This window comes from Lepidothrix coronata, unplaced genomic scaffold (genome assembly GCF_001604755.1).
Source record: "Lepidothrix coronata isolate B3197 unplaced genomic scaffold, Lepidothrix_coronata-1.0 Scaffold1, whole genome shotgun sequence".
NCBI classification, from domain to species: domain Eukaryota; kingdom Metazoa; phylum Chordata; class Aves; order Passeriformes; family Pipridae; genus Lepidothrix; species Lepidothrix coronata.
Genome location: NW_016690181.1, coordinates 5,662,085 through 5,687,459, shown reverse-complemented (window position 1 = coordinate 5,687,459; position 25,375 = coordinate 5,662,085). Strand labels below are relative to the sequence as shown.

The 25,375-nt window shown below is 48.2% G+C and overlaps 1 protein-coding gene across 1 annotated transcript in view; it reads right to left on the bottom strand.

The window, feature by feature from the left end:
• The window catches only part of ALX4 (ALX homeobox 4), a 39,050-nt gene extending 14,190 nt beyond the window's left edge, over positions 1 to 24,860 (bottom strand). The window contains exon 1 of the mRNA XM_017807375.1: positions 24,464 to 24,860. Coding sequence (XP_017662864.1) covers positions 24,464 to 24,860 — 397 coding nt within the window. The remainder of the gene's footprint in view (positions 1 to 24,463) is intronic.
• Between the last annotated feature and the right edge of the window lie 515 nt (positions 24,861 to 25,375).

The window sequence follows — 25,375 nt, the reverse complement described above, 5'->3', positions numbered from 1 at the left end:
CATCAGCACTGCCAAGACCTTCCCTGAGTCACCCTGTGTCAGTTGCCAATGGGCAGGGACAGCCCAGGATATCTGGGCATGTGAGCCCCAAACACCTTGCAGCTCCTTTTGGGCAGGATGCCTGTATCCCCAGTTCACCTGGAGGGGTTATGCCTTTCCAATCTCACCTTGGAGAGATTGTTCCCTGTCCTAGGAACACTACAGAACAGAAAGGGGGTGCAGGAAACACAAGACCCTGTGGCATATATGGCCATGAGGTAAGCAAGCCCGTGAGGGAGCCAAGCATCATGCTGCTCTGCTGACACTGTCCTGAGGGAATGGTCATTTTGCTCATGCTGTCAGAATATTTGAATTCACAGCTTGTATCTGTTTTGTTCCTCAAGTGTTCTGTTTTGTGAGGACGATGGAGTAAAATCTTCAGTATGTACAATCTTATCTATGAAATTTAATTTAGAGCAAAGTCAGCTTGGTGCATCCACACGGCGATGTAGGATGGGACATTTCCAATACACAGCTTTGGGCCCAACTTGAAAAGATAGGTCTGCTTTGCACAGCACATGCATGACAAGCCACAGCTCCTTCATGATAGGTTCCTTCCCATAGATTCTGTGCCTGTAGCCCCACAGCCCATAAGGATGCAAGACAGCTATATGGCCAACACCCAGGGACACAACCAGCATGGGGCAGTTTCCCATGGGCTCCAGGCAAAAAAGCCTGGATCTTGGCGTTGCCAATATACTGCTCTGACAGCATCATGTCCAAGCTATTAGCCTCAGTGAGGAGTTTATGCTATCCCAGTCTTGGGAAGCTTCAAGCATAGCCTGGAAGACCTACTATCATGTGGCAGCTCAGAGAGGCTGCCTGTTGGTGGACAACCCACGTCCAAAGCACACGGCACAAGTGGCGTGGGGCTGCACCAGGCTGCCTCTCTGCTCCCATGCTAAATGACATAGGGACCTTCTGCCTTCCTGCCCAGGTGCGGGCACAGGGGTGTTCCCCCCACCCATCCCCAGATTCTGTGGCCATTTCATGGTGCCTCTCCCTGTCTGCATAGCCATGGTCTGACTCTTCATAGCAATGATGCATTAAAAAAACCCCAAGACATCACAACCTCAAGTGCAGATGTTTAAGAATACTTTTTAAATCCAGTTCTGGCTCTTAATGTCATTCTCTGAACTCTTGCATAAATATCAGTGCTAAAATTTTGCCTAGATAGGGTTTGGGCAGGGTACTCCACACTTTTTACCAAGGCAGATTTCCACCACAGCCCAGCCAGCACACCTCAAGGACTTGGCCAGCCGTAGTAACCTTATCCAGTTCTTGTGATCTTGCCTTAACACATGCTGAAGCCATTATGCTTGTTCTTAAGCTGTCTGCTGCAGCCTTCTGCCTCCTGTCTGTCACTGAAGTCTAGAAGTCAGCACAAGACTATAATTTAAAAAATATCCACATCTAGGGTTATATGGGAAAAAATGAAGTGGCTGGATTTTAAACAAATAAGGACCCAAATATTTAGGTTTATTTTTGTTCAGGGAGTCAGTAATCTTGCAGTCTGCACATGTAGATAAGGGTTTAAGGATGGAGAGAAGACCCACACTTTTTTAGCTGTATTTGACATCACCGATTTTATTAGTGATGATCAGATGCCTAATCATACCTTCACTCTTGGGCCCAACTGAAATGTAAAACTGGGCAGCATTCATCGCTTAAATGTGAGTTGTAGAAGTCTACATAGGACACAAACCATTGGCTTCATTTTGGAGGCTGCAGTTACCCTTTGCTGCTAAGCAGAAACTGGTTGGAGAATCTCCATTTCAGCTCTGGATAAAGATTGCCTGTCCATCTATCCCAGACAGGGACCTCATTTGGTTGATCCTACAGAACCTGAAGGAAGGCTGGAACACAGTCTAGGCTGTTCCTGTGCTTATGGTACAGCATTCCATTGCAGTGTACAAGTTCCTCATGAGGGGAACAGATGGGGGAGCCACTGATCTCTTCTCTGTTGTGACCAGTGACAGAACCTGAGAGAATGGCCTGAAGTCGTATCAGGGGAAGTTTAGGCTGGATTTTAGAAAAAGGTTCTTCACCCAGAGGGTGGTTGGTCACTGGAACAGGCTCCCCAGGGAAGTGGTCACAGCACCAAGCCTGACAGAGTTCAAGAAGCGTTTGGACAATACTCTCAGGCACATGGTGTGACTCTTGAGGATGGTTCTGTGCAGGGCTAAGGGTCAGATGTGATGATCCTTGTGGGTCCCATCCAAGTAAGCATATTCTGTGATTCTGTGATTCATTGACTACTCATTGTGCTCAGGAAACCACTGCATGAATGTTCTCATCTACCTGGACACCATCCATCTCTGCTGAGCCTGTCAAAGCTGCTGGCACTGCTGCTCTGCTGCCTGCAGCCTCCTGAGGCTCTACAGCAAAGAGGGGAACATAGTGGAACTCACAGGCTAAAAGCAGATGTGAAATACCTGACCACCTTGGAGAGCTAATTACAGAGAGAGCAAATTCTTACAGAAAACCCTACTTGTAGGATGAAAGGGGGAGAGCAGCATTTCTTTCTACTGTGCTCCTCCTGACCACACCTAGGGCTCCTCTCTTCAAGAAGAGACTTATTTTTCTGATCACACTATAGTGCAGGAATAATGCTGAGGCCTGGAGCAGAAAGACCTCAAAAACTTCTTCTGTTCTGAAAAGCAGTCTGGGGACAGTGCCAGAGGTGCCACATCGCACGGGTGAGTCCATAAGATTTCTTTTGGTCGTCCTGATGCCAGTGTATAACTTAAGTCACTGGCTCTATCTCCACTGTGTGCCTGGGAGATGCTTCCATGGGAGTCAAATCTACCTCAGCCCTGGCTGCACTTAAACCCTCTTGTTCCTGGCTAGTTCTCCTGGATTAAATTAAATCACTTTGTGGGTTTGGGACAGACAGCTTGATAAACATTAACTCTAGTGCTGCTGAGAAGTTTATATCACAGAAAGCCTGGGGAAAATGTGTATTATTTCTTGTGAAAGTTGCTGTTCCTCTTGCTTTTTTTCTGAACTAGCTTTTTTTCCCCCCGGTACAAACATCTGGTTTTAAGGGCACATTTTGCTTTATTGCCTGATTAGCTGGATTCACACAGGCTGTGGCTACTTGGGGAGAGCTCAGCATTGTCTGTACGAATGCAAAATATGCTGCTTGCTCCTTTTTCATGTTATTTAAAGAATGCTAACAAAACTGGCTTTTACATAAACAAATATTTTCTAAAAACTCTGCATAGAAGCTGTGACTAGAGTAAAAGGTACAATTTATGCTCCAAGTCCTTCTTCATGTAGCACATTCATTTGAACAGTGGAAAAGTGCTGACTAGGAAATTTTGAAGGCACAAAAATGCTTCTAGCAACCTATTGTAATTGCAGCTGACTTTCTGGCTCCCAGAACATGATATAAAGAAAGACAAAGAGGAAGAAAATGTGCTGCCCTTGCCTCCACTGGGAGAAACACATGGTATGACTCTTGGGGATGGTCCTGTGCAGGGCTAAGAGTTGGACTTGATAATCCTTGTGGGTCCCTTCCAACTCAGCATATTCTGTGATTTTGTGAAAATGAAACTGCTCACTTGTGTATCATGGCTTCCTCACTACTGAATGCAAAAGGAGATTATTGTTTATGCCAAATATTCTGGAGCTGGGCATCTCAGTTCTCTCTGAAGATCCCATTAATTTCCTAGTGATCTGGTTCCCTCCTCTCTGACACTTGAAGGTTTTCAGTGTCTGCAGGGGGTGACACACCCCCTGCCTTGGGGATATGCCAGGACCAACCACAAGATGACTTTTTAAGTGACAGCAGAGGGAGATGACAGCCCCTTCAGTGGCATCAAAGCCTCCTTATATCTCACACAGGCAGCCCCAGGTGCAGGGCTGGGTGTGTTCAGCTACAGGTTTGCAGCACACCAGGCTATGTTCAGGGCCCTGCTTGAAAGTATGACAGACAAGATGGGTCAGCTATTGCATTTTAAAATGTCTCTTTTATTTCCCACTGTAGGCATGTTACAAACAGCTGGAAAATAATTGTGGGTTTCTGCAGTGTCCTACTTGTGTTTCTGCCTAAAACGCTGCATGTGAACCAAAAGCCACGTAGTACCTCTGAACTGATACATCTCCAGTGTATGCCAGCCAAGAAAGATGGACAAGGCAGGTAAGGATGGGAAGGGGTCTTGAAAGGGCTTTCAGTTTCCTCTTGGCTCAGATTTTGATATCTTTTGGATAAGTAATCTCCTCCTTCCAAAGCAGTCCTTCATTTCCTTGCCATGGCAGTGAGTGCCTGAGGGTCTCAGCTTTTCTCAAGTTCCTCAGAAGCAGATCTAAGCACCTAACTGCTCTGAAGACTTGGCTCAATGCTGAATAGACGAAATATGTGATCTCATTAAGAAAAAAATCAGCATCACTAATATTGAACAAAGTATTGAATGGTATCATCTCACTTAGACCCAGGCCAGTAGCTGTTTGTTGGGATTTCAGTCCAAAAGTGTCCACAGACCCTTGGCCAAGTGAAAGGCAGAACAGAGAGGTCCCCAATGCTGTTTGCTGGAGACTTTTGTTTTCCACAAACAGGCACTGTAGGGTTTTGCACATATTATGCTCGGTCCCAATGTGGGGGCTCTGTTCCTCTCCTGTCTGAGCTGAGTTTCCCTACTGGGATATCCCTACTGTCAGCATCTGGAGCAAACTGCCTCATCCACCTATCTGTCTTACTTTGGGATCATTCAGTTCTCTCAGTGTTGTGCTTCTTTTAGAAAAATGTAGATACAGCAAGGTTGCTCCTCCCCTGCTATCTCCAGCCAAGTTACATGATGATAGTGTTTAAGGTAGCCACGATTCAACCCCCCTCCCTGCACTGAGGCCTTATGAAACCAGGCCCTGTACTTGAAGCAGGGAAAGGTAAGCCCTAGGGAGCTCTGAGGCTGACAGTGGACAGTGCCATTCAGTGCCTGTGGTAGCACTGAGGGTTGTTCAGTTGTGAGTGACAGATAAGAGTGAGGCAGGGCTTAGAGCTAAGCTCTCTCGGAAAGAAAGAGCATAAGTGTTCTCATCAGATTCAGACTTATGTATTCAACTTAACCTCACCTGTGCCCTTTTGCCACTGCAAGGATCTGAAAAGACCCCTTGCCTGAGCAGTGCAAGAGAAAAGGGGGCTCTTCACTGCAAGCTGTCATCTCCTCCAGAGCTTTCCCCTGCAATCAGTCAGCACCTCCCTCTTCCCCACAAAATGCCCTGGACATTCCCCTAAAATTTCCACCCAAGGCTGGGCGCTGGCTAAGCAGGACATCTGCTCCATCCCAGTGAGAGAGAGGCACGAGGCACTGGCACAGCCTTCCACATCTCAATGTGTGTTCCACGCTAACCACACACCAAGCGAGGCACCATCAGTCCTCATGTGTGACAGAAATTAAAAATCACCCATCTAGTTAAGAGGGGAGTGGAGGGACACTACTTCCAGCTCGTGAGGAAGGCTGGTGAGACAAAACTGCCTGAAGGGAGTTGAGCCTTGCTCTGATGTCTGTCTATGGCACAGTTTAATTCCTTACTGCCAGCTTGCAGAGTGATTCACCCCATCCTGTGGGTCTGTGCCTGCGTGGACACTGTTCACGCTCTTGGTTGGTTGGTTGGTCAGTCGGTCTGTCAGTCTGTCTCTCTGCATTCTTCTGTCTGCCTGCTTTGTAAAAGCAAACTTTTCTCAGCAGAGGAAGCAATGCATTGCTGAAGTTCAGCTGCCTCCCAGAGGTGACTTCCAGGTGCCTGTTTTGTGCTGCTGGCAGCAGGGCTGGAGCTGCAACCTGAAATCACCAGCAAAGAAGAGGGGCAGGAGGAGGGAGATTAGGGCCATTTTGTAATGAGCTGTGCAAGAGCTCAACTGCCTCTGCATTATGGAGTCCTGATTTAAATTAGTTATAGATAAACTTCAGAAGGCTTGAGAGGCCCTGGCCAGAGAGGTGTCCAAGCAGACCCTGCCCAGCTGAAGCAGCCAGCCTGCAGCCCTAATCCGGCAAGACACAGCAGCATATGAGTGTCCCTGGACTGCCCTTAAAGTGCAGCGTTATGTACCTCAGATGGGCAGTCAGGCAAGCCCCAACAAATCCTCCCAGCACAGCTCCTGTGCTGCTTCTCGTGCTTCCCAGTTTGGACCCACAGATGCCCCTGCAGAGAAGACCTGGGGACTCTGAGTCTGGATAAGATGATGTGGCAGCCTCAATGATACTCAAGTACAGGGCATCTCAGGGGGATTTGGGTGCTATCAGTTTCTCTTGAAAATTGGAAAGGAGAAGTGATGGGAAAACTGGAGAAAAGCAGAAAACACCCAAAGTTGGCTGAACATCACTGAACCACAGAAAGAGTTGAGTTTAAATGTTGGGCCAAAGTTTGGGCCAGATTTTTTAACAAAGTAGTTCTGCTGTTCTTCAGTTTTATACAGCTGATTAGTAAAGAAAGGCCCAGATGAGGGAAGAAAACTGTCAGCCTTCCCCAAAACTGACTGTTCTTGGAAGCACAGCTATAACTTATTTCCATTCCAACTGCACATCACAAAACTCAAGGCCAGCCAGGTCTGGGAAAACTCCTACAAGCAGTAGGCTTTTAGAAGTATTCCAAAAAGAAATCAGGTTTCTGGCTACCAAACCCACTAATTCACAGTCACTGAGCCTGGGCAACAGACTGGCATCATCTTTTACTGGCAGAGAGTGAGAGGGCAGCAAAATCGCAAACTGAAGCAAGAAGCAGCACAACCAAATTAGGAATTTTCCAACCAAGAAGGAAGACACAATAACTAACAACAAACCTGAGAGTAATAGGTTGTTCTCCTGACCTCTACACCCTTGTCACGAGGTGGGGCCAGTGCTGCAGCCCCATGAGGTTTCCTGCAGACGTGTCAATGGAGATGGGGAAGCCTGGACTCCTGACAAGGTCTGAGGGCAGCAGCAACCCCTGCTAGTCAGGGACTGTCATCCCTGGTCTCCATGAGCCCACATGCAGTGCAGGGGGGCATAGTGACCTCAAGGTCTCAGTGATCTCAAGAGCTGTTTTGAGGTATTGAGGGGACATAGCTGCACTGCATGGCCTGGCCATGACCTACAGCATGTCTACACTGTAGCTGTGAAGAAAGAGCAAAGAAAGAAAAATCCGTCTAAGACTGGCTTACTTGGAAACTCCAATTGACCCTGACACAATCTAAACAAATATTTTTTTAAATTGTTCACAACGCTCCAGCTTTATTATATGTATCCCCAAAGAGTGTCATAAAAATGTCTGCAGAACGGACTCTTTTAACCTTTGCTACCCTGCACTAGAGGCACATATTTCAGCTCCAGTTAAACTGAGGTTTAATAAACTCTTGGCCTCTGTAGGATCCCTCCAGCCTCTGTGGCACACAGTTCCCCCCACCTGAGTCTGGCTCTGGGTCTGTGTCCACCACTGGCATTTGCCATGAGCAGCCAATGCCACTGCAGCCTCCAATGGGAGCCCACCAGGAGTCAGGAGTGCTACACTGTCGTGCCTTGCATTTGTTTCTGCTGGGGCTATGAGGAGTAGGGAAAGAATGTTTCAAATTCTCCCTCGTTTCTCCTCAGTTTTTAGGGCACCGCTGGAGCATTGTTAGCTCCACATCCTTCATATCACAGAAGAGAGAAGGTATATGTTGCCTGTGGGAGACAGGCTAATCTAAGTCATTTGAATTATACCAATAGCTGACACAAGCCAGCTTGGTAAAATACTGCAAACCTCTGCTTGCTTCATGGTTTAAGTGCAACGCTTTCTTCATCCAAAAAAATACTTATGTGTTGTTCAATAATCCCTTCTTAATGAAGTTTTGACAGCTTATCAAGGAGTAAAAATGATACTACATGACTTGGCCTATTACTCTCATGAGACATTTGTGCAAGAGCCCAAACACATGGTTCTCAAATGAAAGGGATGAAAATGATTTACAGAAGCAGTAAAGTGAGGCAAAGGTTTGTTGATAATGAGGCACTAAGAGGAAATGGAATGAATGTGCCTAAGATTCCTCTAGTAAATGAATAACAAATAGTATTCACAGTCAACAACTTACATTTTTAATTTGAGCTGGGAAAAGGAAGATGCAGATGAAGTGACAGCTATTAAGAAAAAAAAAATCCATTAGGTAGTACTGATCAGGGAAAACATCCACAAAAGTGTACTCTTACTTGTGAAAATGGAGTCGTGAATTGCTGAAAGGGTAAACTGTGCTTGTCAAGTAATTCAGAGTGCTATGCACTCCGAGCTTAGAGAAAGGGATTTATTTCGCTTGAGAACTACTTCGTCTTGCAACACATGTAATTGTCACCAGGGAAAAAACCAAACTAACTAACTAACAAATGAATAAAAAACTCAAACAAAAAAACAGAAGTAGGTTTGCATGAGCTGAGAGTATTTGACATTTACTTTCTTCTCCCCCTTCATGGTTCACTTCTTTGCCTAGATTGTCTGTGCCTGCTGAGCCACACTCCTGCAGTGTCTGCCCATCCTGCACATGCTCTCCAGCCACTTGACCCTGACTGCCAAAGTTACCAGGGTCTGGCCACTCGCTGTACTTGGTAGTGACAAGGCCAGGCCAAGATAATCATCACCTGCATCACTAAATTCCTTTATAAAGCCACTCTGGGATCAAATTTTTCTAGGGAGAAGATGGTGGTGTAGTTTCTGCAGATGGTGCTCAGAGCAGTGTGACTCCATTGGCACTGATGGACTGCCTCTGCTGGCTGGGAATGCTCCCTGGTTGCATGGCATCATTTTCCTGGATCCAAGAAAGGCTGGACCAACTACTGGGGGCCACTGAAAGAAGAGTAAGTTCAGACCTAGATGGAAATACTCCCAGAACATGAGAAATCTGCAGTATGTTTAGGTGTGAAAATTAAAACTGCCACTACTGGTAGAGTTCGAACCACAGCTCCTTATAGCTTGTTGTTAGATAATCTTTCAAAGGAAAGGCACAGGGCACATTTCCTACCCAAAGTCCAGCTCTACTGCAAGTCTGATGATTTTTTCCACAGCACAGAACTTATGAAAAGAGTCATCATCAGATTTTTTCCTGACATGAAGAAAACAAAAATGTGCTTAGTTTTAGTTACATTCTTGGAAACAGCTTAATTCATTTAGATGAACTTTAAAAAAAATAGTATTATGAAAACAGCTGGAGGCAAACAACTGCTTTTAGGCAAGATTGTTAAGTTTTGATTAAGTTAGAAGCAACTGGATGCAGAATTGTGGTAGGAAGTGTCAGGCAATAGACACAAAAAACAGTGACTCTGGTAACACGCTTTCCTAAGAGAGAACAAAAAAATCATGACTCTTGGAAAGAGAAGAACTCCTGGAGCACCACTCACTCTCAGATGAACTGGATGACTACGTGAAAGATGATGACCATGAAAATCAGCCTAAATTAAAATCTCTATCCACATCAGCTGAGTTCATGCCCACTTTTGCGTTTGTTTCCAGTTAACATTCCAGGACAAGATCATATTGACATGAGTGACAACAAATGTCAAGTAAATATTAGCAAACATTTGCAGAGATCATCTTTAGGAACTTGTGAAAAAGAGGATTTTTCCCAGAAACCTACTTCTGCCAGAGATGCTCATACAACTGGGGAACAAATACTCATCTCTTGTGTCCACCCTTTACCTACCTTCTACTCACCACCACAGTTACACTTTCAGCTGCCTACTCCTTGCACCAGTTGACACACACACACAATCTGCTGACCAAACATTACTCACAAACATCATCCCAACAACAATCCTGGCTCCCGGACAGACCTCAAAAAATCATACCTTGCTAACAATTTGCATATATAACACATATACATTCTTCCTGCTCTCTTGTCTCCCAAAATGCTCTCTTAGGGGAGTCCTTGTTTTGGGAGATAGTTGATCTGCATGTGGATGTCTGTGTGCTGACATGTGCCCTCAGAAGGTCCCTGCCTAAAGACATTGTGATGCCAGTGCCACAAGAAGAGCTTCGGTGCTTGAAAGTTGCCTATTCTAGCTGGGTAGGAAGCAACAGGAGGCTTTAAAAGCAGGTGGTAAGAGTGGCTGCAGGAAGGATGGCCTAGAGGGGAGAATAAAATACACAATCAGAAAACATGGGCTGGAATCAATACACATCGAAAGCACCAGTCTGAAAGGTATGTACTGTTTCAGAGTTTCCTAGACAAGAGTAAGCAAGTCCCGTTTTCAACAGCTGTCTCCCTGTGTTCTTTAAAAATGAGCCTATCTACAAGATAGGGTCTGGAAAGAATGAAATTTGGGAAGAACAGATAAACACTTCAGTTTCAAATATCTGAGGGCTCTTGGCATTAATGAGGCCACTAGCCACCAGCTGGCCTCTGTTTCCCAAAGCATTTCCAACTCCTGGACTCAGAGTGCTTTCAAGGTAAGCTGCTGGGAGCTTCAGCGTCTTGCTTTCTCCTTCCTTCTCATCTCAGACGTGCTGTCTCCTGAGATTTACTATCTCACAGTACGTTTGGGTCATAGTTTTTCATACTTCAGGAGAGGCAAACATGCTTGCATGGGAATGTGTGATTTCTTCTGCAATCCATCTTGTTCATAGCGCTCCCAGGAGGAAGATATACAGTCAGATGTAAATAATGCGACTTCAAAGTCCAAAACTCCTTCAGTGAACACACTTACGAGGCTAAGCTTCCAAGAAGCCAGGGTTTTAGAGCCAAGGTTTTAGTGCTAAAGGAAACTGTGGAAGCTCTCCATCCCAAAGATGGGGTCTGAGAGGCCTTCCAAGAGTAGGCTGTGTCTGCTAGTAAATACAGGTTTGCCTGAAATTAGGGACCTCTGAGTATTTGCTGCTCATATCCTATGTTTTCCAAAGCAAAGATGCAGCTTCCTGAATTGGCTTAAACCACATTGTTCTTTCCCACTGACACTTCCTACAGCTGATGAAGCTGAGGCTTATAAACAGGGATAGCACAGCTGCTGTACAGTCCAATTTACTTCAAACTGTAGTACATAGTGGACTAAATAATCTGTGTGTGTAACTTTGTCAAGAATATGATCTGATATAAACAGAAAATAAAACATTGGTGCTTCATCTCCTGTTGGTTGATGTACTGTGATGTTTGGATGCTACAGTAAGAAGCTCTGTAGATTATTGCCAGCCAGGGACAGTCTGGAAGCCAGTGTGCCATTTCTTTATTTAATGGTTCTTTCTCTAGGAGAAAGCTTTGCCAGGAGAGCTGGGGGCTGTAAAGCAGAGGAAAGGATGGTCTGGCATAACATCACTTTGTGCAGGACACAACAGGGTGAGGAGCAGATCACCTCAACCATGGTGCTACACTGCTATCACTGCCATACTGCTGGGGCCCCTGCTTACCCCTGCCACCTGGTCTGAGCATGCTCTGGGGTGTGCCTTGAGCAGTCCTCAGTGCCCACACTCACACTACTCACTGTGTTAATACTTCTGGCACAGGGCTGAGCAAAATCAAACTGCTTTGCTCATCACCATCAGGAATCCCTGCAAAATGACACCTTGCTCAGCCTCCTTCCAGAAGAACCCAGACCCACGGACCTACTTCATCTCAGCCACACAGGGAGGAAGTGTCAGAGCAACCAATTTAGACTTTTACATACTAGTATCACATTTTCCTCTTGGGACATTTTCAAGAGCCAGCTTGGACCAACTTTGCTCCCACTGGGATGCTATTGCAGGCTTTCAGCTGCTGCTCCCTTTTCTTCTGAAGAAAGGAGAAGGAGTTCCTTCTGAGAAGGAATTCTCAGCAAAGTTTTTGGTTTTAATGAAATTTGTGGACTAAATGAGGCCATTCTCTATTTTTCCCCAGTAGGGAACTAATTTCTACCAGACTCAACATCCTTAGCTGTATTCTTGGCTTTCAGGATCCACTCAGTTACCTTCCTAGCTCCTCCTTGGCCATAACTCTTACAAGTTAATGCACTTAGGTAATCACTGCTACACACCATGCTTTATCTGCTTTGGGCTCCTAATATCTCCATCTCCGTGGGACGTGAAATCACACAGATTTCTACATGTAAGCCAACATCAGAGAATGTTCATGTTGCCTGAGGCAATAATTGTATTAGATTTTCTTTAGAAAAACCTGGGTCATTCCACCTGATTTTTGCAGAGTCCAGGTAGGTCGGACCATTATAGGCCAGATTTATGAACTTCTTGCAGGGACTGTGTTGTCTCCTGGTTAATAACTGAAAAGGAAACCTGGGGTCAGACAGCACTTTCCCTTTACACTGAAAGTCATTAAAATCAACAAAATAAGCAAAGGGCTGGATCAGTCCTGGTTCTTTTGTCACTCTTGTAAAGTGTCTGGGGTGTGATTCAGTTACCCAGTCATAGGTTTCTGGTGCTGTGGGAGACACACTAAGGCCTCTCAGAGGCCAACATGGGGTGGGCAGATACCAAGGCCTTGAGGAGCAGCACAGGGAGACCAGGCAGTGTAAATGGGGGCATCTTAGGCCAGGTGGGATGCAGCTGGCTCAATGCCTCCTCCTAGCACCAGCCAAGCTTCCTCTCTCCACCATCTTTAGGATGCTGGATATCTCCTGTTGCATTTACTAGTATCTAACAAACCTGTCTAAAGAGTTTGGTCTCAGAGCCTTTGCCTTGTTGGATGCTCTTCATGTCTAGGTCCCCAAATATGGTGAAAAATTCATTCCTTAGAAGCTTGGTTGCTATCACAGCCTCTTAGTTCCTTTTTGGGTAAACTTAAGGTCATTTTCTAAAGAAATCCATAGCTACCGACAAATATTGTCTGGCAGATTCCACCTCAGGCAAAGGCCCAACAACATCACCAGCAATGAATTGCAGTAAGGTCCCCAAGAGACACTGCTCAGTAGGGTTTCTCCCCATCTTTGGGGACCCACTTTTGGAATAAAAGACATGCAAGAAAATCATCGCACTTCCTGTAGTAATTTTCCATCATCTGTCTGCATTTTCCTCAAAACCAGTTGTCTCATGGCTTGACTAAGGGGTTTACAACCTCAAGATATCCAATGGTTTTGACATCATAACAAAACATCAAAACCTCCTTTTTGAGTGTTTCAGTTATAACAAGCTCTCACAAGTGCTCATCACACATTCCTCATCTCCTATACAACATTTCATCTTTAAATTACAAGATTTCCCACCATGACCAGAGAACTTTTGCCTTGCTAGTCTGAAGAGAATTTACAGTCAAAAGCAGACAAGGTTGCCAAATGAGAGGGTTTTTTTTTTCAATCACACCTTGTTTGACATCACAAACCTTTTTGAGGGACACTTTTAGTTCCTTGAACTCTGCTCTTGCAAACTTACATCCACTGGATGAAACAGGAATGTTTTCATTCCTGCACATTGTGGAAAAAAGGAGATAAAAAAGGATGCATCCTCAGTTTTTTCTTGCTGTTCTGCTGAGGAAAGCGTCTGTCCAAAAAAAGGCCTTTGAATAAGGCATTGTGAGAACTTTCATGACTATGGTCTTGTGTCAGTGCTGTTCCAACCCCACGGACACCTGTGTTCAACAGAAACTGCTTCAGCTCTGAAGTTGCCCAGCTGCTCTCTTTTTGCCACCACGGTAGCTTTCTCTTCTCACAAGGAGCATGTGGAGTTTTTATCATCCTGGCAAGTCTGCAGAAGAGCCTCCAGAGGCAGGATCAGTGCCCTGCAAAGCCAGATAGGCTGACAGTGCCGTGTTCCCTTCCCTGGCATTGGGGAACCACTGCCCCTTTTGCTCCTGGCTGAGTGTTTGCCCAAGGTGCATGTTGTGCCTCTCTTCAGAAGTTGACCTTGCTCTGGGTTCAATTTAGATTGGCAGCCTGGAGCTCATGATAGCCTGATCATAAAACATCATCTGTTCCTATTAAAAGGCCGACCATATACCAGGATATCCTCAGCTGTACCACAGGGACTGGGTGGCTGACCTGCTGTGTTGGTCTCTTGAGTAAGGGCTGCTGTACACAGGTAGTGGGAGATCCACAGTACACTATTTTATGGACTTATGTTAACATGAAAGCCATTTTCACCTCCAGATATTCACTATGGAAACCAAAATGAACCTAGTAAGGCACATCCCACATACCACCTAGTAATGGTGAGGCACAAGCCCCTCTGATTAATGTATTATACAGCAAAGTTCTTGCTGGCTTTCTTTTCTAGCGAGGACAACAGATGAGGTCCAAAAACTGGCTACAAGCTCAAAGAAACAACTCAGGGCTTGCCCGCAGAGGCAGACACCACAAACAGATTGCCCAAAACTCTTTCTTTCATATAAGCCATGTCTTTGAAGGAAAACACCACAGGCTGAAAACCCTGGTGCTGACCGACCAGGTCCCAGCCACAGTGATGTACATGCTGAGTGTTAGTTCATCTCTCACTTTGGCTATGCTGAGCAACTTCCTGGATCCCAGCACTCCAGTCTACTGTATGCATTTTTCCACAGCATGGACACTTTCCTCAATCCCTGCCTTCCCTCAGATCCCTGTGGGGGCTGCATTTTGGACTGTCCCATCATCTCCCTCTTCTGTCTAGTTTCAGTGACCAGTACCTGAACAAGCACTTGCAATGTCTGTAGATTATGCAAGTGATAAACCCCTCTCTTGCTACTTGACTATTCCCATAGCCCTCCCTCTGAAGTGGACTGCTGACAAATGGACAAAAATAGGTGGTTCAACAAAGAACTCCAATTTTTACCACCAAGGCCGAGGAAAAGGGGATTTCCAGTACAACCAGCCACAAAACCAAACTAGTTAAAGGCTACAAGGGAAGAACGGGATTCGCTGGGCACCAGCTTAATATCCAACCCTGGCCACAAATAAGCCTTACTATAGCTTCAACTTTAATTTAAAACTGGCATCACCCAGCTTTGCATGTGCACCTTCAGGTCCTCCTGTTTCCTGAGCTGAGTTTGGGCCTTTCAGTAGATTTTCATGGGGCTCTGTCCTGACCAGCCATATATTTATAACAACATTCTCTGTGGATATTTCCCCTCCCCAATAGAGCCAGAGTTAAATGAGCCACTGCACTTATGTTTGATGTTGTAGCCAATACCTCATTGCTTTCTATCCTGCAATAGAATATTCTTCTAATATCTTGAAGTGGTATGAACTGAATGGAAATACTCTTTTCTCCAGCACAGGACCTCATACCTATATAAAGCAACTGGCTTCCCTCTCTTCCAGTAGCAGTTTTCTGACTTCTGTTCAAGAGCTGAAATGAAATATTTAAGCTCTGCCATAAATCCCACAGCTTCATGGAGTGTTTCTGGCCTTCTGCACCATCTGCCTAACTGTCTAGCAATTGGTCCATCAGCTATTTATCTTGGAAGTCCTCACTGGAGACATGAGGAACACAAAATGTCTGCAGGTCTTCTGCCAACTTAGGTAGGTCTATTCTTCCTCTTGCCTTCTAGCATTTGGCTATGTCCTGTCTAGCTCAGACTGATATCTGGCTCCAATCTGCTTATGAAGTTTCAGACCAAATCTTGATAAGCCAGGTTATGTCTATAACGCAGTGTTTCTCAGCTCTCAGCTATGGGCCCTTGCCACAGCTGTGCTCCTGACTCCACTCCAGGATGATGTTTGGGCATGCACCATCCCAGGGAAGGTTGGAAAAGAACCACATGGTGCTCCAGAAGATCTCACAGCCTCCTGAACTGGAGACCAGCACCACAGTCCAAGCTATAGAGCATACCTCTGCCCCAGCATTTGGCCTCAGGCTCTCATCCATCCAGTTCCTCTTCCCAGTCAGTTATACAGTGAGAATGGACATGCATCATCCTCCCATGCAGTCTTTCTTGAGTGACATCACTGGGGCTGGAAAAACCTGATGCTGTGGGTCTCCTTATGCTTGTGTTACAGAGCACACACACTGGAAACGGGCAATCTCACAGGTGACCTATCCCCACCTGACAGACCCAACTGCATGCCCAGCATGAGACAGCTCCATGCCCAGCAAGCTGGTACCCTGGTGAGCCTTTGGTGCAATTTTTGAGATGTTTTGCTTTTCTTTCAGAAACCTTGCTGTGGCACAGGTTTCCTATCAAGTTTCGGGCTGAGCAATGTTTTCCTATTTCCCCTGTTTTGTAAAACAACTTCTGGCCTGTGTCACACATGTTCCTCAGCACCTCACAGAGTTGTCGTCTTGCAGCTGGGCCTTCAGATCTCTCTGGGCACTGTCCCAGCATACAGTTATTCTCTGATTGTTTTTGACCCTTTCTGGGAAAATTCCTGATATTGCCTCCTCTCCCTGCGCACACTGTACAGCTTTGGTTTGTTTTGTTTTGATTCTGGTGTGAATTCCTTTCACTTTCCACTGATCCTGAATAGATTAGATATCTGCAAGAACCTTTGTTATCTGATCCCTCTTACATCAAAAGAATGAATACAGTTCCCTGTTTCCCTCTTTGGAAATTGCATCCTACTCCAAAACCAGTGTTACAGCTCCTAAGTGAAGCAGTCAGTCAATATCCGAAGTCCCAAGGAGACTGCTTCCACCACAGGGAGGAACTGATGAGACACAAGATATTCCTTTTAAGCAGCAGTGCTTGCACACAGAGCCCAGATAGGGAGCAACAACAGTCAGATAGGAGTTATACGGAGACCTTACAAGTTTATTTTATTTCCCCCAGACAGAAATCTGACCAAAACATTTATTCTGTCTCTTCCTCCATTTCCTCAGTACCCATTGATAGCACTTCTCTGATGGGCCTAGATGCTGTTGACTCCCTGCCCTTTGGTTTTGTAGGGTTTTCAGACTTCCACTGAAGAAAGGTGGTTGTTGTCTTCATAAGCCCCACACAGTTTTCACACAGCCTTAGCATACAGCATGTCTGTCAGTGAGTAAATCAGCTTACCTTTCAGGCTCCATCACCAGCTTACCCACTTGCCTTACAGCTAATGAACACGGTTCTTGCTAATAAGGAATATATTTAGAAATAAAACTGATTCAACCACCTGTTTCCAGCAAGCAGATTTACAGTAACAAGATAAACACTTAATCTACATCTTCACGAAAAAGAAAAAAATTATCAGATGCAAACGGACTTTTTTTTAGTGCTGAGTTAGGCAATGCAATGGTCTTCAGTCAGTGCAGATGAGTGTGTGGGGCTCATGACATACCAGCTTGTCATGACTAAATCCTGCTGGGACTTGAAGACAGCAGCTACTAAATGTTGAATCACAGCTATTCTCAATGGCAATATAAAGGATTTTATACTAGTGGGTTCATACTTATATATACTTATATATACTACATATACATATACTATATATACATACTTATATATAATATAATATAGAATATAGAATATAAAATATAAAATATATATAACATAAAATCAGTTGCAGTCTACCTTCCATAATAGCACTGTCTGTCACTGCTTATTACCCATCCAAGGTATCTTCTCTTCTTCTTCCCTGCCTCTTCTCATTGATCTCTGTTCCTCCCTCTCCATCCTTCTCCCCTATTTCTCACTGATCCCTCTCTTTGACCAAAAAAACAGCCCTAGAAGTATTGTGCTGATATCAATTTTCTCTTTCACATTATGTCTACCTTTGTGACAGACAAAATATTAAGATGATTTGCAAGCATAAATGGCCAAGCAGATTCACCACTATGTACAATAACATTGACTCAGCTGAACTTACACAGAAAATAAAGTGGAGGTCATTTATTTAATATATCTAAGTAGCTTTCCTCTTTTGCTTATGAACTTTCATTTACAAGCTAAGGCAACTGAGAGACATGTAACTATGATAAATTAGTCTAACACTTTATTCACGTGAAATGTTCCCATCTATCTCTTAGTAAATGTTTCTCAAGTCACAGGGGTCCTATATTAGCTGCATTACCACTCAGACTTCTGCAAATCCAGAATCTCTTTTCCTTTTGAAAATGTATCTACATTAAGATATTAGACCTATGTTTTCCAAGCTAATTAACAACTGAGATGGGGTTTTGGGTTTTTTTTTCAAACGTGTAGGAGGAATATCTCAGAAACATATGACTTTTGGGGCACGGATTTCTCAGCATTTTCTGAAATGCAAAACTCGTATCTGTATCTTGTGTTGGCCAATATAGGTTGCTCAGGCTAATGAGTTGCTTTTAAAAGATTAGACCATTAAAGTGGATTGGCAGGTTGAGCCCACTTTACATACTGAGAGACCTGAGCATATGAGAACACATCAGTTGCTACAGCTTCTTGCACAGAATAAGGACAGAGCTGTCAAGAAACCTAAGTTAAATCCCTTCAAAAATCAAGGACAGGACCTCTACTCCTTGAGTTTCTGACTCCAACAGGGGCTGCTTCTACAGCCGACTGAGTGCCTTTTTCTGCTGGAGCCACTGCCCTGGGAAGGTTACACTGATGCTACTGAGTGGCCACAGCTTCACCTTGCATTAGCTACTCGGATGTTACGAATTTCAGTTTTTCCAACTGCAAAATGGAAAGAAAATTCTCCTACTGCCCCAGGACGCATCATGCTTTTTACCTGAGAATTGCTGCAGCTGCAGAAATGCCCTGAACAAATAATAAAGCAGCTTAAGGACTCCGGGGAGCGAAACTGGCTAAAGAGTCGAGAATTAGGGCGACCGAGTGGACAAGTCTGGAGATGTCCTTTAGCAGCGGACCTTGGCTCCGAGCCTCCCAGACACCACCTCCCGCTTACAAGGGAAACTCATCATGGCTTTGAGCGCAGGGCTTGGAAAATTAATAAATCTTCAAGATCTGAGGGATTTAAGTCTGCACATTAGCTCCCCTTAAACCTTGGGTGCATTTAACTTGTGAGGTTAGAAACCACAGCCAAAGAAATCTCTTTTGATTCAGACCGTGTTTTGAGCAGTCACCCATAAAGCAGCCAGTGAATCACTTCAGCCAGTTAGTCATGCAGCCACACTGAATGTACACTCAAAAGGCTGCACAAAATAAACAGCCTGCAGCTCCAGATAACACATACATAGCTCATTTGCGTTATCTGCCATCAGCATATATTGTTAATAGGACTCCTACACCAAACCCTTAGGAGAAGACGCACTCAATAAGCACCTCCAAATCTCTCTCCCTATCAGTATTTTTCTCATCTGCTCCACTCTGTGTTGCTTTCAAAACAATTAAGACCGGCAAAAGTTTTAAGACCCTTTCTCTCCGCACCCTTCTTATTGCTGGTAACGTCCTGCTGAGGTCAGAGACGTGCGCTGCAGAAGTGTAGGGCCAAAGCGGAGTTAATTCCAATTAGCAGAGGACAAGTCGAAAATAAACAACTCTAGTACGAAAAGAAATCTTCCTGCAAGGAGGGAGCGGCAGGGATATAGGCAGAGGGAGGCTCCCAGTCCTTTGACACGAGTGTTATAAACAACTCAGGTCAGGAATCCTATAAAAACCTCCAGCCAGATCTACCATCCAAGTCAAGAGAAGCGCAAAACACTTTTCGGAAAGAGCCGCGAATAAACCTTCCTGCGCGGCCCCAGGGGTAAGGAGCGTCAGCCCTACCTTCGCGTCTGGCTCCCTGAGGAAATCCCGCAGGTTTCCGCGGAGGAGATCCCGCACCTCCGAGTGTCTGTTCAAACAGAGGCTTAGCCAAACTCCTGGCGAGAGCTCCCTCCCCTCCCTGGGAGGGTGCCGGAACCCTTGAATGGCAGATCTGGTGGCCCTATTGTGGAAAAGAGAGGGCTATTGCCAGGGCGGCGTCAGCAGCACTCCCGGAGCCGGCGGCCGAGTCCCGCCGGGCAGCCGGCCCCGCAGCACCGGGAGGGAAGGGTCGGCTCTGCCGCCCCGCTCCCCGAAGCTCGCCTTGCCTCCCCGCCCTTCTGGCTCCGCTTGCCGGCTTCTGCTCCCTGATGCCAGCTTAGGTCCCGTCCCGTCCCGTCCCGTCCCGTCCCTCCTTCCCCTCTTCCCCCGCTTCCCCACTCGCGCCTCCCTCTCGCTCGCTTCTCCCCTTTATACTCCTTTGTTGCCCCCCGCGGGGATCAGGGCAGCAGCATCTCCCCACCCCGGCGGAGAGAGGTACAGGGGGAGCCCGCGCCCTTATCCGCGGGGAAGGAGCCGAGAGCCGAGACCAAAGCTGCGGGGATAGGGAAGGGGAGGCAGGACCGAATGGCCACCGCAGCTCGGGATGCCCTTCTCAAAGTTCTCAGCTCCCCTGGCTCGCGAGGGGCAGCGACCTCAGTCCCCTCCCGGCAGAGCGGTTCCTGCGGAGATGCTCAGCCGGGCGGCCCACATCCTGGTGCAGGGCACGGTATCAGACCATGCGGAGAGCCCCGCAAGAGTCCCAAGAAGAGCACATGGACCCCGTAACCCCGTTCCGCCCAGGGCGCGGGGCTGCTGCGGGAGCCGGGGCAGGGGGCAGGTGCCGCAGAGCCCTTGAACGTCGGCGGGGGCTCCGCGCGGCGCCGCGGGGAGCCCCGAGCTCCTGGCAGCGAGCGGTCCCTCGCGGGAGGCGCAGAGGGACCGCCAGCGAGCTCGTTCCTGCCGTGCCTGCAGCTTACATTACATCAGGGGAGGAGGAGGAGAAATGCATTAAAAGCGTCAATTTAAAAGAGCATGCAGCGAGCCTCCGACTCCTACAACAGTGGCTTTCTGCACTTCTAACAATAAAAGTGCACTTGTGGCTGAACTTTTTATTTGCTCGCTAAATAAAAGAAACGGTTCTTATTTGCATAACGCGGCACTTAAAGAATTTCCTCTGTTAGAGAAAGCCCGTTTCCTTTCTCCTGTTTCCTTTGAGCAAATATCCCCATCGCATTCGCCTTCACTCCACAAAGGATTTTATTCCAGCCCGTATTTCTAGACAGCAATATACGTATACCTTTCTGTGTGTATATGGGTATGTGAACACACATGTTTCAAGACATATAACTTACTTCAGCTCCACGTAATAGAAATAGCAAGTCAGATTACTACAGCACATAAATCATTCGAAAGCTTTTTTCTCTCATAAGCCAAGATATATAACCTGTTCGGAGGACTAGATGATCTTGAAGGTCTCTTCCAACCTTGGTAATTCTATGATTCTGTGGCTTTTATTTAAGAATTCGGCTTTAATTACCCGTGCCGGTTTGCGGAATAACCCGTACCCCTATTCGCGGCAGGGAACGCGGGGGAAGCCGTGCGAGGCCGCCGGCCCGCCGCAGCGCACGGGCAGGGGGGCTTCTGGCAGGGGCGTGAGGAGCCCTGCCTGGTGCCCCATAGGGCCAGGCCGGCAGCCGCCGCTGCGAGAGGGCCGCGGGGAGCCCGGCCGAGAGCCAGGGCCGCCCGGTGCCACCGTCCCTGCCAGCAGCCGGGCTGGAAGCGCTCCGACGATTGCCGTCCGTGTCCTTCGTGTATTTACGGACGCAGCTCGCCCTTTGCCTATATTTATCCGTACAATGCAGTGGAAGGGCTTAGATCTAGAAATAGAAGCCGAGAGCAATAGATGGCAGCCTCGGGCTTTTTATAACTCAAAAAGACTTGTTTATTAAAGAAATAAAATTAAATTAAACAACAACAACAAAAAGGAGTGGACACCCTGTCTGACCGGCTCGAAAGGTGCGTGCCATGCCCGCCGTACCCCACCGGCCCAGCCCCCGCCTCAGTGCCCGGCCGCTCCGCTCCGGGCTCGCCCGAGGCCTCTACCAGCGCCGAGGGGAAAGGCATAGGCGAGAGTTGCGGGGCCGCACTGCGGAGCGCAGCGCCCCCCGGGAATGCGGAGACCGGCCCGGGCCACGGGCCTGCCGCAGCGCCGGGAGTGGGGAAAGCCGGCCGTCTGAGCATCGCCCGGCGGGAGAGCCTGCCTGTTGGTCGGCCTCGGTTTGCATTTTGTTTGTTTAGGGTTTTTTTAATCTTCTTTTGGGATTTTGTTGTTTTTCAAATTGAGGGATTTACGGTCACGGCATGCCACCACTCCAGCATCCTGCTCAGGCTCGGACAACGGGGAATGCTGGGAGCCAGTAGTCCCCGCCGCAGCCGCCGCGCTCCTTTCCCTCTGCACAATGTGCAGGGCAGTACCAGCACCGAAGCTGCCGCGGGGTCTCGACGGAAGGCAGCGGGGCAGCCGTCTGCTCCCCGGCTTCCCGAGCAAACCCCTCCGGTAGCTCTCCTCACCCGCCGTGTCCCGCCCGCGCTCCGGCTGGCCACGCTTGTGCCCGCTGCAGACAACGAGGGCGGCTTTCTCTTCCCGCGCGCTCACTCACGCCGAGGTTATTTACTCGCACTCGGAGGTTTCCTGGTCCCTTTAGCCCGTCGCGTGATTCCCGGGGCACAGCCCCTTGCCCGGCGCGGTGTGTTTCGCCGTCTGGGAAAGGGCGGAGGGGCGCCTACGGGTGTTGCAGCCGCTCTGCGAAACCGCGCTCTAGCTGTTATTAGCAAGTCTCTCTCTTCAACCATTAAGCACTCTTATTATCACTATTGCTATTAATTATCCTCGCCGAACCATGTGTGTCTCATTACAGCCCACCATCCCTAGCCACATCACAAGGGGCTCGCAAAGAGCACGGGCTAGGCCAGTCCGGGCCGCTCGCCGCCGCTGCGGGGCTCCCACTGAAGGAGAGCGCGGAGGTCCGCTTGAAAATAAATCAGGGGAACCCCGGCGGTGTTAAGAAGGGTAATAAACTCGTGTGATTCTATCGGGAATTGTAATGTGGCATCACAGGCTATGCCGGCGCCCTGGGCTTTGCAACCTACAAAAACAAGAGAGCCGGTTAGCAGAGAGAGGATGGCAGGACGGTAGGGAAGGCACGAGGGCTCCCCTGCACTCCCACTCCCAGCGGAAGCGAAGACCGGGAATGTCTTCCCCGGGCCGCAACCCCGCGGGGCTCCCCGGTCCCATCGTGTCCTTCCCCGTGAAGCCCCACCTGGCGCAAGAAGGCCTTTGCGGATGAGGCCTTGACGCCGGTGGGAGTTGTCCGCCAACGGGGAAAGGGCAGGGGAAGAGAGGGAAACGTGGAAGAAGGAAAAAGCTCCAATCATGGCCAGAACAAACGTGAAAGCAGCCCTTAAACAGAGCCCTCATGCCACTGCGCGGTTCAGTGGGGAGATACCCGTGGGAGGAGGGTTGCGGGCAAGGACCCGTGAGGGCCGGGGCAAGGAGCAGAGCGCAGCCGGAGGAGGGGGGACGGGATCGACCCTGCCCGTCCTCCGGGCGCACCGTAGCCAGGCTGTGCCTGCGCTCCCGAGCACGGCTGTATGGCGAGGACTTACTGCCCTTTCCCAGTGAAGGGAAGTCACCTGTGCGGGGAGGAACTGGGGCTGTGGACCTGAATCCAGGGACACCTCAGATGCAAGTAGGGGGCGATGGACGGCGCCTGAACGCGAGCCGGCACGCAGCGGAGATGGATAGAGGCATGGCGCCTCTGCCCCCTTTTAAGTCTAGAGATGGGGGGAAAAAGGTAAATAAAGAGGAAAAAGAGTGCTCAAATGACGGCGAGAGCATAGAAGTGAGATTGCCGGCCTGATCCGGACCTCTCCTGGCTACCCTGCGCCCTCATTCCGTAGACACCGTCCGTCTTAGGTTCTCCCTGGAGACACGATCCTATCGCTGTCCCTGCCCGTTGGGGACACGGTGGACTGACTCATTCCAGGATGGGGACCACCTCAGAGGCGACGCGCTCAATCTAGGCCGGGACAGTCCCTCTTCACCCACACAGAGATCACGGTGAGGAAGAGGGATTTCATTTCCACTTTCTCTTCATGGGAAAACTGATTAGGGGGATTTATTTGTTTCGTTGTTGAATTTTTGTTTGTTTTTAGGGGGTGTTGTTTGTTTGTTTTCCTTTTTTCCTAACCCCCTAGATACAGCGGAGACCTCCCGAAGAAGCCTTTTAAAGCCACGCTCGGAAACGACACGAGGAGCGCCCCCGTTCCCGGCTGTCCTGTGAGCGCCAGCGCGAGGGAGTGTCTTAATTGCTGCTAATGAGCCGCAGAGAGGATGCGAGGGAGTTATCTACAGCCGGGCAGAAATCAATTAGAGAAGTGGCAATTAGGAGAGAAAGTGAGAGACAGGAGAGACAGTTACAGTGAAAAGTGAAGATTTCTGTGAAGTTTTCCAGAAATTCTTCCTGTGGAAAAGTGTCCCCGCGGAGGGTACACTGCGCAGCCCGGCGCTCCGCTCTTTCTTTCTCTGCCAGTTTCTGCGGACTTCCCCGCACTGCTTAAGAACTAACGCTTTGCGGGAGCGCAGCGGTCCCGTTCCGAAATTACGATTAAGATCACCGCAAAGCGGAACACTGCGGGAAAGGCGGCTTTCCGCGGGCGTCGGAGGCTCCAGACCCGTCTGAGAATGAAGATACTCGTGGGGCACGGCGGCACCCGCTGCGGCGGGAGGGGGCTGCGCGCCGGAGCCGGGCAAGGTCTCCTTGACCCTAGTAGGGTTTGTTCTGCCGGGCAACCACCCCCCACATCCCCGGGAGGCCCTTTCCAGGCCCGGGAGTATCTCTCCGTTTTCGCCTCCAATGTTTCCCCCGCCGCACGCCAGGGACTCACCGTAACAGGAGACCTGCAGAGTTCCGTTGTGGCCGCTGCTCTCTTGCAGCTTGATGTTGCTGTCCGGGGGGGTTTTGCAGGGGCCTCGCTGCATGTAGAGGTGCGGCGGCTGTTGCTGCGGAGGGTATTTGTTAAAGGAGGCCGGAGCCCCGGCAGAGCCGGCAGCCTGCACACTGCCATCCAGGGACTGACATTCCTGCTGGCTGTAGCGGCTCCGGCACTTAGTGCTGCTGTCACCAAAGCCTTGTCCTTTGCTGGCCAGGAAAGTAGGGCTGAACTTGTCACTTGCTTGAAATGCCCTAAAAGGCGAGGAGCCTTCTGTGTCCTGGGAGGCTGCGTTGTAGTAGGAATCCATGGCAGCCGGATCACAATAAGAAACACAAGTATCAGCATTCATTCCTAAAATTAAAAGGCCCGAGTGTCCTTAATGCGCTTGGAGGGGCACCAGGAACCACTCTTTCTCTCTCCCTCTCGCATAGACACACACTCACAGCTGGGCTGGGGAGCTCTAAGAGAATTCAGATGTTGGTGAAAGCTGACCAGAACTCCAAACCCCCTTAAGATCTCGCACAGTAAAAGGGGTCTTTTTCTTTCCCTCCCTCCCTCCCTCTCTCTCACACACACGCTTGCCCTCCGTCTCTCCCTCTAAACTACACTTTAAAGAGGCTCTTCTCCGCACTTTCCCCCCACAATAGGAAAGAAAAAAAAAAAAAGAGAGAGACCTCTCCCCCAATTAGTATGTAGATGATGACAGTGGAGGGGAGGGGGCCCAGGAAGGGGTGTGTGAGAGCGTGTGTGTTTATGGGGGTGTGTGGAAGCAGAGGGGGGGTGGAGGTCATATCTTTTGCGTTAAAAAAAGTTTAAAAAATAAGCCAACTAAACAAAACAAAACCAGCCCCAAAAGTTTTTATG